General features: G+C 38.6%; 1 protein-coding gene across 1 annotated transcript in view; it reads right to left on the reverse strand.

Moving 5' to 3' along the window:
• The window catches only part of KRR1 (KRR1 small subunit processome component homolog), a 379188-nt gene that overhangs the window by 111920 nt on the left and 252110 nt on the right, over nt 1-15158 (reverse strand). Inside the window, exon 3 of the mRNA XM_047865571.1 lies at nt 2386-2532. Coding sequence (XP_047721527.1) covers nt 2386-2410 — 25 coding nt within the window. The 5' untranslated portion in view covers nt 2411-2532. The remainder of the gene's footprint in view (nt 1-2385; nt 2533-15158) is intronic.

The raw sequence follows: 15158 nt of genomic DNA on the forward strand, positions 1-15158 counted from the left end.
TTCCGGCATAATTAGCTGAGAGGAAATAATTCATTCAAAGAGGACTAAAAACTATATTAGCTGAATTGACAATTATTTGATCTTACTAATCATTTCACTTAAAAGTCAAACCATTTATACATGGAGACAATGTGAGTCAATTTACTAATTAGATAACATCCTAATTATCCATCTTGTTGTCCATCAGTAATTTTTAATAGCACCAAAAGATCCCCTATTGTTGTGAAAGGCAAAATAAGAAACTTTTTTGCTGAATTATTTCATAAACTGTTCTTTCACGTTCTTATTTAAGATTAGGAATAGTTTCAAAGAAGTATTAATAGAATCAATAAACAGTGATAAGTAATCAGTATTTGCTGTCGATAATTTTTTGTATTGGTTTTATGGAGTTAATTATAAAGAACTTGAGCAAACACCAGGCACTATGTTTCTAAAATATCTGGCTTGTTTAACTATACACAAAACAGCATGACACATTTACACATAAATATTTTAGATTAAGACCACTGTTTGGAGAATGACTTTGACCAGCCTATATTTCTACAATTTTAAGCAAACATGCTTTGTCATGAAACCTTGAATTAACTGAGAAAACATCTCAGTGTGAGGAAAATGAATTTTGGTTTTGGGGGCATTATGTTCTGTTTCTCTCTATCACAAAGCCAAAGAATTGAGCAGCGATGTTTGCCTGACTGTTCTTTTCAGCTGAATGGAATGGAAAATTACACAAAAATTAAACAAAGAAACTGCCTGGACTTTCTCAGTTGCTTGGAAGTGGAAGTGTTTATTCAAGCATTTACATGGTGGCCCTGGTTCACGGTCCCTTGATTAACATAAACTTTCCAGAGGTGTAAGAGAAGCAGCTGGCGGCATACGCTTTCCTTACTCTGTCCCTGCTAACCTCTTCCATCTGGCCCAGGCTCTTGGAACAGGCACCCAACAGATCTTGTGGCTTCCACTTTTGTCTTTTCATGATCCGTTCTCCACACACCATCAGAACCATCTTTTTAGAATATGAATTAATTTCTCTCACTTTCTTACTTAAAATCCTTAGAACAAAATCAGAACCCCTAACTGTGGCCTACAAGGCCCTACAAGCTCTAGCCTCTGTCTGCGTTCATCTTCACTCCTCCCTACTTGTTCGCCGGGCTCTACCTGTATTTTCTTTTTTAATGTTGCTCAAACACATCCCATTCATTCCCACCTCAGGACCCCTGCTCCTGCTAGTACCTCTGCCTGGAATATATTGCCCTGAGACTTACCCATTACTGTTTTCTTGTGTTGTTGTTTTTCATTCTGCTCTCAGGTCAAATACCACCTCCCCAGAGAGATGTTCTAAAGCCTCCCAATCCAAAGTGCAACAGCCTTGCTGCCCAGTTATTCTCCCCCAGGCCTGTGATTTTTTTTTCTCCGTAACACTTGTTGCTCGCTGACATTATTTTGCTCATTCGTTTTCTTGTTTATGATCTTTCTGCACCTAACTAAAATTTCATCTTCATAAAGGCAAGTACCTTGTTGATCATATTCATTGCTGTTATCCTTAACATCTAAGATAGTGATGAGCACACATTCCTTAGTCCATATATACTTGTGACGTGAACAACGTCTGTGCAACGCATCAATTGGGATTTTTTTTTTTTTAATTTGCAACAGAAACTGACTCTAGCCAATTTAGGCAGAAAGGCATTTACTGGAAGGATATCTCATGGTTCACAAAATAGCAAGGATAGCTGGAGAAACAGGCTTAGAAACTAGGCAGAAACCACGGCTAGAGGGTTCCTCTAATGGGTTTCGAGGGTTCCTCGAAAATGACACCGAGAAGTGACCAGAACGATGCCATCCTCGGCCCTGCTGGTCAAGGCCACTGGACACTCTACCAAAGTTTTCCTCCCCATCACTGCTCCTGGATGCTGGTCGCTGCTGCTTCTCACCCTCAGACTGAACCCTCCAGCCTGTGCTTCTTTATTTCCTCTTTTCCATGCTTAATTTCCTTTAGCAACAATCTCAGCCACCTGTCTACAATCATAGTTGAGGGTAAACTATGAAAAAAATAGCCTTTGAAACTTTAAGGTGGGTTTTATCACCATCAAATAAAAAAATGTGAGAAGCAAATCATTAGTTTTTATATTTTACGATTAACCATGGCCTGGAAATACACTGATCTTGCTACACCCAAAGGAGGTCTTGCAATTTATTCAATAATCATATATCGAATGTCTTCTATTTCCTCTTTTGATAAACAGTTACAGAGTCAAGGAATGGTTATAGAAAGGTGACTGCAATCTCAAGACTGGTTATAATTAACCCCATAAAAATAGAGTGCTGCAAACCCTAATGGTCTCAGGTATCTATAGTTAGCTTTCAAACATTGATGAAAGGACATACCTCCACTGTTAGGCCAAGGGTTCATAACCACATGATCTCCCTTTGTGAGAACTCATTCACAGCTGAGAAGATTTGGGCTCTAGATCCAGATGTTGCACACCTTCATTGGGTGATTATGGGCAGATCTCTAAGCCTTGGTTTCCTTACCTATAAAATGAGAATATTAATAAAATTATAATAGTCTTCTATCACTGCCACACATGATCATACCTCAAAGAATAGAAGGTATGCAAAATACATGTAAAATGTCAGTATTATACATAACAAGACTCTATTGCAATTGAGGGCCATATCTATCCTAATCACAAGAGTTATCATTTATTTATCTTTGACTATGTGTTCCAAACATGCACGGCCCCTCATTCTCTCATTCTGTCTTCCCCTGTCAACCTGAGCACAAGCATCTCTTGTAGGTCTCTACAAGGTCTGCTGGATCCTCTCAAGGACTCTCTCCTTTCTTAGCCTCATGCTTCCAAAGGTGAGATTTCAGCTAAACTAGCACACTCTTGGTCTCCCTCCCTAGAAGAAGAGGGATTTATTTGATTGGTGAGTTTTGGGTAAGAAGTGACCCTCTTCAAGACTGTTAAGCACTAGTAAGTCATTTTTGCCCTATATATTATGTTGGTCATTTCGTCCTATATTTGACAATATCTTTGCAGGAAATGAAATTCTCATTATAATGTTTATTATCTATATGCATGCTTTCATTTATTGTAAAATCTTAGATCTTGGAGATTTGATTTGTTCATGTTATGCCTGGCTACCTAACCTATGGAATATTTTATGTACATTAATTCTAGGCGAATTTACCCTTAGAATATTTTAGCAGCCCTACCTTTATTCATAATCAAAGAAATAAAGACTTTCCACTTGTGAGCACTTTAAAATGTGCATTCATTTTAACTTGCTAACATGATAAAACATGGGAAATGTGATATATAAAGAATAAAACACAAGTCATGGTGCTTACAACACAAGAGAAGCACAGTGGGCAGATTTTTTGTAAAGGCTCAGCTCAACAGGGAATTGAAAAAAGAAAACACAATGTCTCTGCCCTGCTCAGGGAAGCCTCGCCTTTGTATGCTATTTCCTGGCAGATGAAAAGGCAAAGAGCAGCTCCAGCCTGCATTGCTTCCCTGGGATTTGAAAGAACAAAAGAAAAGCAAACACTCCTCTGCTTCCAAGAACGACACTTAGGCAAGAATAGTCTGTCTTTTCTTTTTGTTTCTTCTTTCTTCCTTTATTATTAAACAAAAAAAAAAGATTAGTGATGAAGTAGGAAATCCTTTTTAAAATTATTTTTGTTTTGGGGTCAGAGTTTAGCATTTTTGGGAAAATTACAGCAGAGCTCGTTTTGTTTCCCTCCTTTGAAGTGTCTAATGCAACATTTAATTGTTAATGCCCAGGCAGCTTTTGATTCTTTCAGGGTGCATTGGAAATTTCAGATCTCCAATTTCTTCAAGTTATCTATATTATTAACTGAGTGTCCTTGGTCAACACTGATTGCAAATGACTTCCTTATGTGACCTAAAACGTCTCAAAGCCTTATTCCTAGGACTTCAACTCATCTTATATGTCCACCTCAATGATGGACACTGTGCCATGACAGTGAGCTGCTGCTAGGACAGACTCAAAGCTTAATAAGAGTATTAGGGTGCCACGGTTCTGACCTCAGTTACTGTCAGGGCTCTTGGACCCATCAGGGTTAAGTGATTTGAGACACGTCAATGGATGATGGCTAAAATTATGCCGAAGTGCTCGGTCCCAATCCACAGTGAGACAGCCGCTTCCATTTCCACTTCTGTCTCATGAACCTAACTCTAAATAGCAGGACATGTGCAGGAGCCACATTCTTGTTCAATCCAAAAGACGCAACCAACAAAATTGTATCTGGCTACTGCATTTAGTACCCTCATCCTCTGGATGCTGGCATGTAGAGACAGGTCCTGCTCTGTGAAAGCCTTTATTTATGTTTCTTCCTGACAGTGGGAATCAGACATCGAGATGAATCATCTAAAGAGAACAGAATCTTCTTGTTAATTACGTCCACAAATGCTTTTGATTTAAGGGAGACTGCACAGCCTGAATTGGATGCTCTTGACCCCTCACGTTCTTATCATTCTATTCTTATGGGTTTGCTCCTAACCCTCTGGTTATTCCCTTTTTGTATCTTTCTGGGCTCTTTTTCTTCTTTCCTTTATTGTGGGTACTGCCTAGGCTTCCACCCTTGACTCTCAGCCTTTCACATGCTATACTATGATTCACAAACCAAACTGCTTACAGGGATCTGAAGGTAGCATAAATAACTGAAGCAGGCTGTATGTGAGAAAAATAATGTGGTTCTCTTACTCTCTGATACAGTAAAGATCTACCTTTTCTTTTATAAGGAAATATCAACAACAGAAAGAACACAAGCACAACCTTAAACGGCAGTTGATATTCAGTGTCAGGGAGAATAACATGTAGAAATGCTTGAGTGTGAGGGGTACTAGGAGACGGCTGCTTCTCAGCTACGGTTAATGTCTGGTAATAGGTAATATTACCCATTAATATTACCAAAAAATTTTCACTTGTCAAAAGAGTTTGGACATCCAGATTCTTTTATTTAAACTTTCATATGAAATCTCCGATATTTAAAATTTTACTCAAGCATTGCATGTGTGTATGCCAGAAATGAGTATGCCGGCCAAAGAGAACACATCTCCATGCCAAATACGGTCAGTGGGTAGCCAGTTGGCATCTCCTTCTCTACAGATTACTAAAGGCAGTGGTTTCCAAACTGCAGAGCACAACCTATTATTGGATCATGGAATCAAGCCTAGTGGATTGCAAGTAGCATTTTTAAGTGAAATAGAACTGCATAGAAGAAAACAGAATTAAAAATGATAAAATAGGCGTGTCTGGGTGGCTCAGTCAGTTAAGCATCAGACTCTTGACTTCTGCTTATGTCAGGATCTCACAGTTCATGAGATCAAGCTCCATGTTGGGCTTTGCGCTGACAGTGTGGAGCCTGCTTGGGTCTCTCTCTCTCTCTCTCTCTCTCTCTCTCTCTCTCTCTCTCCCTCTGCCCCTCCCCCACTTGTGTGTGCACGTGCACCCACACTCTCTCTCAATTAAACTTTAAAAAATGATAAATTATATCACATTTAATAAGGAAAAAGCATTATTACAGGAAACATACATACACATGCATCTGTGTGTGTGCGTGTGTGTGTGTGTGTGTGTGTGTGTGTGTGTGTGTGGTGGGTCACTATTAAAAAATCTTTTTATGACTGTGGTCAAAAGGTTTGAAGGTCACTGCCCAGGTGATGTTATTGCACTTCACCTTCAGTTGTAACTTAAATGCTTAAATGATTGTGAAATGTGCATCTGTATGCTAGATTTTTCTCTTGAACTTCATCCACTTATTTTTAATTATCCACTTGTATTGTCACTTGGATAATCCACGGGTCCCACAAGTGCAGTATAATAGAATGATTAAAATAATGGGCTTCATAGTGACATGGATTTCATTTCAAATCTTAGGATTTCTTAGCCTGTTTTCTCATCTTTGAAATCAGGATAGTTGAGGGTGGGTGAGCCTGGGTGGCTCAGTCTGTTAAGTGACCGACTTTTGATTTCGGCTCAGATCATGATCTCATGGTTTATGTGATCGAGCCCCTTGTCAGGCTCTATCTATGCTGACAGTGCAGGGGTTCTCTCTCTCTCTCCCCCTCTCTCTCTGTCCCTCTCCTGCTCACACTCTCTCTTTCTATGGAAACAAATAATCATTAAACAAATTAAAAATAAAGAAAATAAAGAAAATAAAATCAGGATAATTGAACCATCTGAATAAGGTTTGTAAGAATTTGTCCTTAGAACAGTGCCTGTGCATACAAAATAAACAAATACTGCTTGAGCACCAACTATATTCCAGGCATCGTCCCAGACACTAGAGATTGATGAAAGAACAGCTCTTCCATAATTAATGCCACTTTCCAGTAGTTTCAAAAGGAAGTTTAAATTAACAAAAATCTCCTTAACGTTTTACTCGATACATATATTAATCCTTTTATAATGAAATTTATAAATACCCCTTTCAAGTGACCTCTGAAGTCTATTAATTTACGACCACAAAGATGACCTCCTTCTCCCTGTTGAATGTCAGGAGGCCTCCTCTCCTCCTGAGTGTCATGAGCTTCTCCCGGCCCATGCTGACCATGAGGAAATTCTCAGGTCTTAGTTAAACTGGGGTATAGAAAAGAATCTGTAATTATGCTCTGTTAAGGAACTTGGGTGTTGAATAAGATGATGTCTGTCTTAGTTCATTAAGGCTGCTATAACAAAGCACCACAGACAAGGTAGCTTATGAACAACAGAAATTTATATCTCACATTCCCGGAGACTGGGAATTCCAAGATGAAGGTGCCCTCAGAGTCAGTGTCTGGTTCAAGCCTGCTTCCGGGTTCATCTTCTTGCTGTGTCCTCACATGGCAGAAGGGGCAAAGGAGCTCTCTGAGGTCTCTTTCCTAAGGACAGTATCCCATTCATGAGGGCCTTTCTTTCATGACCTAATTACCTCTTAAAGGTCTTACCTCCTAGTACCATCACACCAGGCATTAGGTTTCAACATATGTATCTGGGGGTGGGGCACAGATGTTCAGTCCATAGCAATACCCTTTCCCTTTGAAAAGCTTGCTGACAGTGAATACATACACAGTCTGTGGTAACCTCCTGACTGAACTTCCTGCCTGCCGACCCATTCCCGTTAAAACATCCATCACGCTGAAACCACAGACCCCTTATAAAATGGATTCTGGTCATGACCTTTCACTTTCTCACCTTTTAACAATTCTGCTCTGTAACCTGTAGAAGGGCTGAGCTCCTAGTGGGATTTATCGGGCCCTGCATGATCATATCCTCATCTCTTAAGCATCATCTCCTCTCAAATTCTGTCTTCTTGTCAATCAGGACGACTTGCAGTTTCTAATGCATTTAGCACTCTCTGTCAATTGATATTACCAGGAAGACAAGCTTGTTATTACAGTTGTCACGGTTACAGATTGGCTTCCGCCCCTCCAGATATCACTTCCACCTTTCAGATAGAGAGAGTAGAGGGTTGAAAAATTCTGCCCAGGTCTTGAACTATGTTACACAGATATCCTTAACTGAGACTGGGATATTATGTACTTGCATTTCCTGATTTCCCAAGGGATTGGAATGAGTGTGGAGTCAACTTCTGTCTACACAATTGGAATGTCTGGAGTTGATTCATCCCTAATGAATCTTTAACTATCGAAGGTGTTTCTGCACTTAAAACACCTAGGCGTCCTGAGCCATTCTGGTTCCTGTTATTTCTTTAGTCTATCTCTTAAAGTTGCTCTTTTCCTTCTCTGTGCTATTCCATCTTTCCAATAAATGCAGTAAGAGTGAATTTTCATCACTTGCTACCAACAAACCCTAAGTGATACCATTTAATGGATGATTAAAGGTTGAGGAAGTATCAAGCTTATGAGTATTCCTCCTTTTATAGTGTAGAATCTACTGAGCACTTAGGCCTGCCTGTGGAATATCTCAGCAATATTTTAGGATCAAAATTTTAAAATATTTGGCAGTTGTGAACGTATCCGAAATGTTTATTGGAAATGGAAATATTCACTCAATGGAACAGTTAGGTAACGTAAGTTTTTCTGTTTCTGAGATCTACTCTTATTTGTGCAGATTGGCTAGGGACTGGAACTGGTTAAAAATGGTGCAAATGGACTGGTGGGAATGAAAACTGGGGCAGCCACTCTGGAAAACAGTGTGAAGGTTCCTCAAAAAATTAAAAATAAAATTACCCTATGATTCAGCAATAGCACTACTAGGAATATATCGAAAGGATATAGGAGTGCTCTTTTATAGGGGCACATGTACACCAATGTTTATGGCAGCACTATCAACAATAGCCAAATTATGGAAAGAGCCCAAATGTCTATCAACTGATGAATGGATAAAGAAGATGTGGTTTATATATAAAATGGAATACTACTCGGCAATGAGAAAGAATGAAATCTTGTCATTTGCAACAGCGTGATTGGGACTGGAGGGTATTATGCTAAGTGAAGTAAGGCAGTCAGAGAAAGACAGATAATATGTTTTCACTCATATGTAGAATTTGAGGAACTCAACAGAAGACCATGGGGGAAGGGAAGGGGAAAGATAGTTTCAAACAGAGAGGGAAGCAAATGATACGAGACTCTTAACTACAGAGGACAAACCGAGGGTTCTTGGTGGGGGAGGGAAAAATGGCTGATGGGCATTGAGGAGGGCACTTGTTGGGATAAGCACTAGGTATTGTATGTAAGCGATGAACCATGGGAATCTATTCCCAAAGCCAAGAGCACACTGTTTCCACTGTATGTTAGCTAACTGGACAATAAATTATATATTTTTTTTTAAATGGTGCAAATGGGTTACTATCACTTTGTTAATAACAAAATTAACACAGAGTTAATAAATGTAACTCATCGTCAGTTAAATACAGTAATTTTATTAATCAACTGTCATTAACCTTAAGATCCTCTTGATTTTTTCTACACAGCTCCACAAGAAAAGTACTAGGAAAAGAAAAAAAAACCTACAAGCTAAAATGTTTTTAAATGTAAAATGGGACAGAAGAAAACAGTAGAATACTATAGACTGTCAGTAAAAACTACATTTGTGAAAATGATGATAATCGATGAAATCATAATGAGAAATGATGTCTGTAATAAAACTATGAATACTACTTTAGATAAGTAACGGCCCATTAAAGGTGAATTTTAGAATCATACAATCTGCTGCCTTGTTTTAGAGATGAGGAAACTGAGAGCCAACAAGGTAACCAACATAGACACAATCCCTCAGCTAGTCAGCAGAAGCAAGTCAAAGTAGGAACAGGTATGTGAATAAAGGAAAATGCTCTCCATCTGAACCGCAAGATCATTGAAAATCATTAGTCTCCTCATATTGAGGCCAATCTGTAAAAATCTACCATTTATTATGTGGTTTGAATAAGAACTGAGTAACAATTTATTTTAGGTGCAAAATATTTAACAATGAATGTATCTTTTATATGTATATGTGTGTGTGCCTATATATTGTGTGTGTCCAACAATAAGATTATTTATCATTAGGGGTAGAATGTTTTCCATTAAAAACTAAAATTGAAAATTGGGCATATGACAGATTAAAATGTCACTATGGTAGCTATAAACAAAACCAGTAAACTCTAATCAGAGTTAAAAGCATATGAAAGAAAATGCAGCATTTTTGTCTAACTTCAGTTTGTTTACAAGATTCCCTGCAGCTATTCATACCTTGTCTCCTGGAATTTAGAATGTAATTAATCATACAGCATAAACCTGAAGAGAAAAACTGTGAGTATAATAAAAATACAACTTGTCCAGAATTTTGAAAATAATAGAGTTTTACACAAAAATTGAGCATGAATAATTAGCTGTTGTCAGTCAACACGAAACACGCAAATACTTTATGGGAGGAACATTTCAAGGCAAACTGTAGTCAGTTATGGTTTTTTTAATACCTCAAGCACAATTACCAGGGTGGATATCACAAAATTGAGTAAAAGTGACTTATTTATGTCTTTTAGTGTTATTAGTGATTGAGGAAAGGGAGGTGATGTGAAATGATGGGATATCTAGGTGGTATTTAAATCATAGGTATCATTCAGGCATAATAATTTACATGTTGGTTTTATAAAAAACTCACACAGTTTTATAAACAACATATAAGTAGTCATGTTCCAGAAAATGCAAATAAGGCAATAAGAAAGAAATAATAAATATAAAATGTTTTTTTAGTAAGTCACAGACATTTTTTTTTTCAGCAGGGAAAAATACTGTAATTGAATCTCACCTTGTTACAAAGACATTATTTTGTCCAAAGCCATAAGGTGTTCATAGAGAATAAAATTAGGAGTTGTATCAATTGGGGCTATTGGTTGTAAGCAACACAATTTAGTGCAGCTAGCACAGGTAGAACACAAATCTACTGAGAGCTAATACATTCTATCTAATAAGTATTGAATTTATTACATAGTTCAGAGAATTGTTGTGTGGGTTGAGAGAAATAGGCTCAAGACCAGCCTCCAGGAACAATTCCTAGAACTACACCACAGAACTGGCCTGAGCAGGAAGTCACAACAGCCGTCACCACCCCCTCATCAGCAGAATGAATAAACCATCCCTAATCTGCTTCCTCCTATGGTTCATCTCCCAAGTTAAGTCCCATGTAGGGGACTCGGATTCACAAAACCAAGGTCACACGCCTGCAGTTTAGCCACAAGGGAGTCTGAGAATGCAGGAAGCTTTTGAAAATTGCCCTGGAAACAGGGAGTTCACAGTGCAGAGAACTATCAAATAAAGAGAGGGTGTTCAAAACATGTGGGAAGTTTGGTCCACCGAATTCTAAGATGCACAGAAGTTAGAAGTTCATTTTGACTTCCTCTCAACTTGACACTTAATGACTTCTTTTGAGAATTGAATTCTTTATGACCACTGTTCTAAGCAAGACATGCTAAAGATTACTGTATCTCTAGATGTATGGATATCTGTGTATTTGCTCTCAGGAGACTTTATTACTACACTGTCCAATGCTAGCAACTAAAAGTATGTTCACTGGCAACATGTAGCTATAGAGCACTTGAAGGTTGGGTAGACCAAATTGAGACAGCTCTAGTGTAAAATACACACCAAACTTTGAAGACAGCATAGGAAAAAAAACCCTTCATTAACAAGTTTTCTATCAATAACACACTGAAAATGTATTTTTATATATTAGTTAAATAAAATATGTTAATAAAATTAATTTCACCTGTTTTTTTTTCTTTTCTTTCCTTTTTTTTTTTTGGTATATTATCATTATAAAATATACACATTTGGGACCAATGAGAATTAGAATTGGCATTTGTTCCTACTTGTTAGGAAATTCTTTTCTACCAGAGTTGTTGAGAAGGCTAAATATCTGTCTGAAACTTTCAAAACCATCTTCTAACTTAAGGGATGAACCCACCTAAGAATGGGGCCAATTGATCTGATAAACAGAGCACTGATGTCATCTGAAGCACTGAACTTATACCCAAACTAGCTTCACTTCTGGGCTTTTTAGGAATATGAATCAATAAATATCCTAGGCCAGCTGTGGTTGAATTTTATCATTTGCAATTAAAAACATCCCAACTGATATAATTATTAAGACCTCTACAGTGACCTTCTTGCAGTGTATTCAAATCATCACCAAAATAAATTAGGAAGCAAAGCTCTTCTAAGTGCTGGTAATAGTGTAAACCTATATCCACAAGCTACTATGAGTATTTTGAAAAGAAAGCACAGTTTCCAAGAGTTTGGAATAAAATCTAATCCATACAGCAAAATGTGTCTAATATTGTTCCTTTAGCTATTAGAATGCCAGAGCACTGATGAGTTTTGGGGTGATGGTGGGGTGGTCTGGAGCCAACAGCCAAGAAAGAATTCTTGAAGACATCTTTGGTGCAAAAGGTGATTTTACTAAAGCACAGGGACAAGGACCTGTGGACAGAAGAGCTTCATGGGGTCATGATGGGTAGCTCATTATATACCCTCAGGTTGGGAGGGCGTCAGGGATAGAATAAGTCTCTAAGGAATTTTGGAAGCAAGGTTTCCAGGACCCTGAGGAGCTAGCTGTTGCTAGGGAAACACCGTTTATTGAGTTTAATAAAACATCAATCATGAGACCCTTCAGACATATATCGGGGGGCCATAAGCTTGGAGTATGATTGTCAGCACATATCTTGGGGTAGTTGAGACAAAGGAAGTAGACTTACAGGATACTTGAGGTTGGGATAATGTTAAGCCAAGATTCCCTTTTGCCCCTAACAAAGTATCATCATCGAGGAAGCTGAGCTCCTAAAGGGAGGTCACCCTGCTCGTTGCAAGGACTTGTCAGTGGGTTGTAGGGAGTAAGGGAATTTAATTTTTCATTTGCCTTAGTTTCCCACATTACCAAGGCAAGCATTTAAGCCCCCTTCCTTTGTTCTTGGGTGGCCAGGAGTGTCCAGGGAATATCACACATATTCTACCTGGCAGGGAGGGGGGTGGGGAGGAGTGCCTGCCTGTATTTTGCCTTCAGCTTGCCCTAGGCTCCCTCATCAGCATGATAACAGATTATTGAACAATTCAAATAAACAGATTCAGCACAGTGTTACTGAAGCAATTCTAGTCGTTTATATTAGGGACTTTTCAACTTTTAAGCCATGAAATACTTTATTCAAAATAAATGACTATGAAAGCATAATATATGAAAACAGAATGAATATTAGGGATGTTCAACATCTCTCATAACACATTTTTATTACATTATTATTTGAAAGTTCAAGGTGGACATTTAAAAAAAATTTTTAATGTTTATTGATTTTTGAGACAGAGACAGACAGAGCATGAATGGGGGAGGGTCAGAGAGAGAGGGAGACACAGAATCCGAAGCAGGCTCCAGGCTCTGAGCTGTCGACACAGAGCCCGACGCAGGGCTCCAGGGCTCGAACTCACAAACCATGAGATCATGACCTGAGCTGGAGTCGGAGGCTCAACTGACTGAGCCACCCAGGAGCCCCAAAGGTGGACATTTTAAAGCGATATACTAGCATTTGCCAGAAAAAAAGTTAAGTCAGAAGTCTTTTGAAACTTTTTGCCAGACTCAGCTTTAAGTATTAGGGAGATGGCCATTTAGAAAAGTCAGAGCAAAAATAGTAAGTAAACTATTCACTATTATTACAGAAACATGCTAGGAAATTCTCTTTTCTACTAGAGTTGTTAAGAACTCTGCTATACCTAAAGAAGGAAAAAAGGAAAATTTAATAAAGCAAAAGAAAATTTCCAAATCACTTGCACTTGACTTTGGAATGTCCTTGACACAAATTCTCTGGCATCATGCTTGCTCCACCCTAACCTCAGCAGCCTGGGGACAGTTTAGGAATGTGAAAGTGGAGGTCTGACGTCATTACAGAAGGCCAACAGTGGATCCGGAGCTGCCCATTCACACTGATGCTAAAGTCTTATGATTATAGAGGTGAGAGCTCAGATGGTTATGTTTATTCTCTTTAACTGTCCTCCTGGCTTCATCTAATCCAGTCCCCAGTCCGCACTCACCCCCACCCCCTGCTGCAATCTCTTCCCTCTATGTCATTTCCACTGCCCTTGTCAACTCCCTCTTTTCCCACTGAACTATTTGAGCCATGAGTAGCTGACACAGTCAGAACAGTTAAAGAAGAATGAATGACCTTACTTGTCTCAAATTAAAGGAAGTCTCCAGAAGTGCTTTCAGAGAGACCATACTTCCCTGCATTGTCTGGTACCCTAAAGATTCTCTCCTGACCATGTGGACCTTCAACCAACCCGACTGCATAACTTATTTTCTCCCTGACTCCAAGTGCCAAAATACTTGCTAACACAGGAAGGAGAATCATATTAGATAAATTTTAGATAAAGTATAGATATTAAGAAGGAAAATAAGATGAAATTAAGTTCCAGGGAGTCACCATATGGGCTCCTGATTATCAATCATTTTAACAGCTAAATGAGTTTGCATTACTTCTAACTCTTAGGGCTACAAATGCAGATGTGAACATTAAATGCCTCTTTAAAAAGTGAAGTGAAAAATTTGCTGGTTAAGCAACTTTAGTATTATTTGTACAGATTTCTTGAAGAGAAAGTAATAACAGTTAATCATTACCTGGGATTTATCATGGAGCCAGAATATGCAAAATATAAAGGAGGGAATCATCTGAAAACACCCAATCCAAGGAACAAAAACAAACCCATGCATAGCAAAGAATGGCATATGTAAAGCTGTCTTGTTCAACGTTCAATAATATTAACTGGGCATCTATTATAAGCCAAACATTGCACTACGCATTGAGAACTCACACAACGGGAACAAAGATCTCTCTGTGGGGCATACAAAGATAGAATTCCTCTGTGGTTCAGGTTCAGGACTGTATTGCATTTAAATCAAGAGAAAATTTGAATTTTTTCTTTCATTACCCACAAAAGTTCTTGCCTGTTCAAATATATGATCCAGGAGAATTTTCATTACACTTGGTCCATTGCTATATTAAGACATCCTGAAGCTTCTGGGAACATCCTGAAGCTCCTGAAGCCCCAGAAGAACCCTCATTCATTCCTATTCTCCTATTCCTACCATCGTGGCCTCCTGATCGCCTTCTCCCCCATCCCACACATTGCCTATAATGACAGGCTTTGCTCGTTGATCATTCTTATCCTGTTAGGTGTTTAAGCAGATCTTGACTTTTGGAATCCTCTGGTGGAGAAGTAAGAAGTAGAAATAAATATTTCAACACCTGGTGAGAAGTGTCAAAACATAGATAGCTATAAGTTTCCACAGACGTATGAAGGGGAGAACAGCTCATGGTAGGCTCAGAGAGGAGGAAAGTAGGGGCAGGGTCAGTAAGGAGTACTTTGTGATCAAGACATGCTCTTTGCCCAAATGAAAATATCGATGGCGCCAGGAATCCCTCCTGAAAAAAACCCTAGATCAAAACCTGTGAAAGGCCCCAATTTTTGTCTCCAATACAAAAAGCATTCCGTTTTGTTGAACACTTTTTTCTTTTAAAAAAATTGCTCATCGGTTCTTGACAGTATTTGATGATTACTGTACATACAATTTCCCTTGGTTTTATTTCAGTGGTGCGTTCCCCCACTTCTTTCACAAATATTTACAAAAGCATGTGGCCCTGTTAGGAAACACACACCCACACC

The sequence above is a fragment of the Prionailurus viverrinus genome, chromosome B4 (genome assembly GCF_022837055.1).
Source record: "Prionailurus viverrinus isolate Anna chromosome B4, UM_Priviv_1.0, whole genome shotgun sequence".
Taxonomy (NCBI): Eukaryota; Metazoa; Chordata; class Mammalia; order Carnivora; family Felidae; genus Prionailurus; species Prionailurus viverrinus.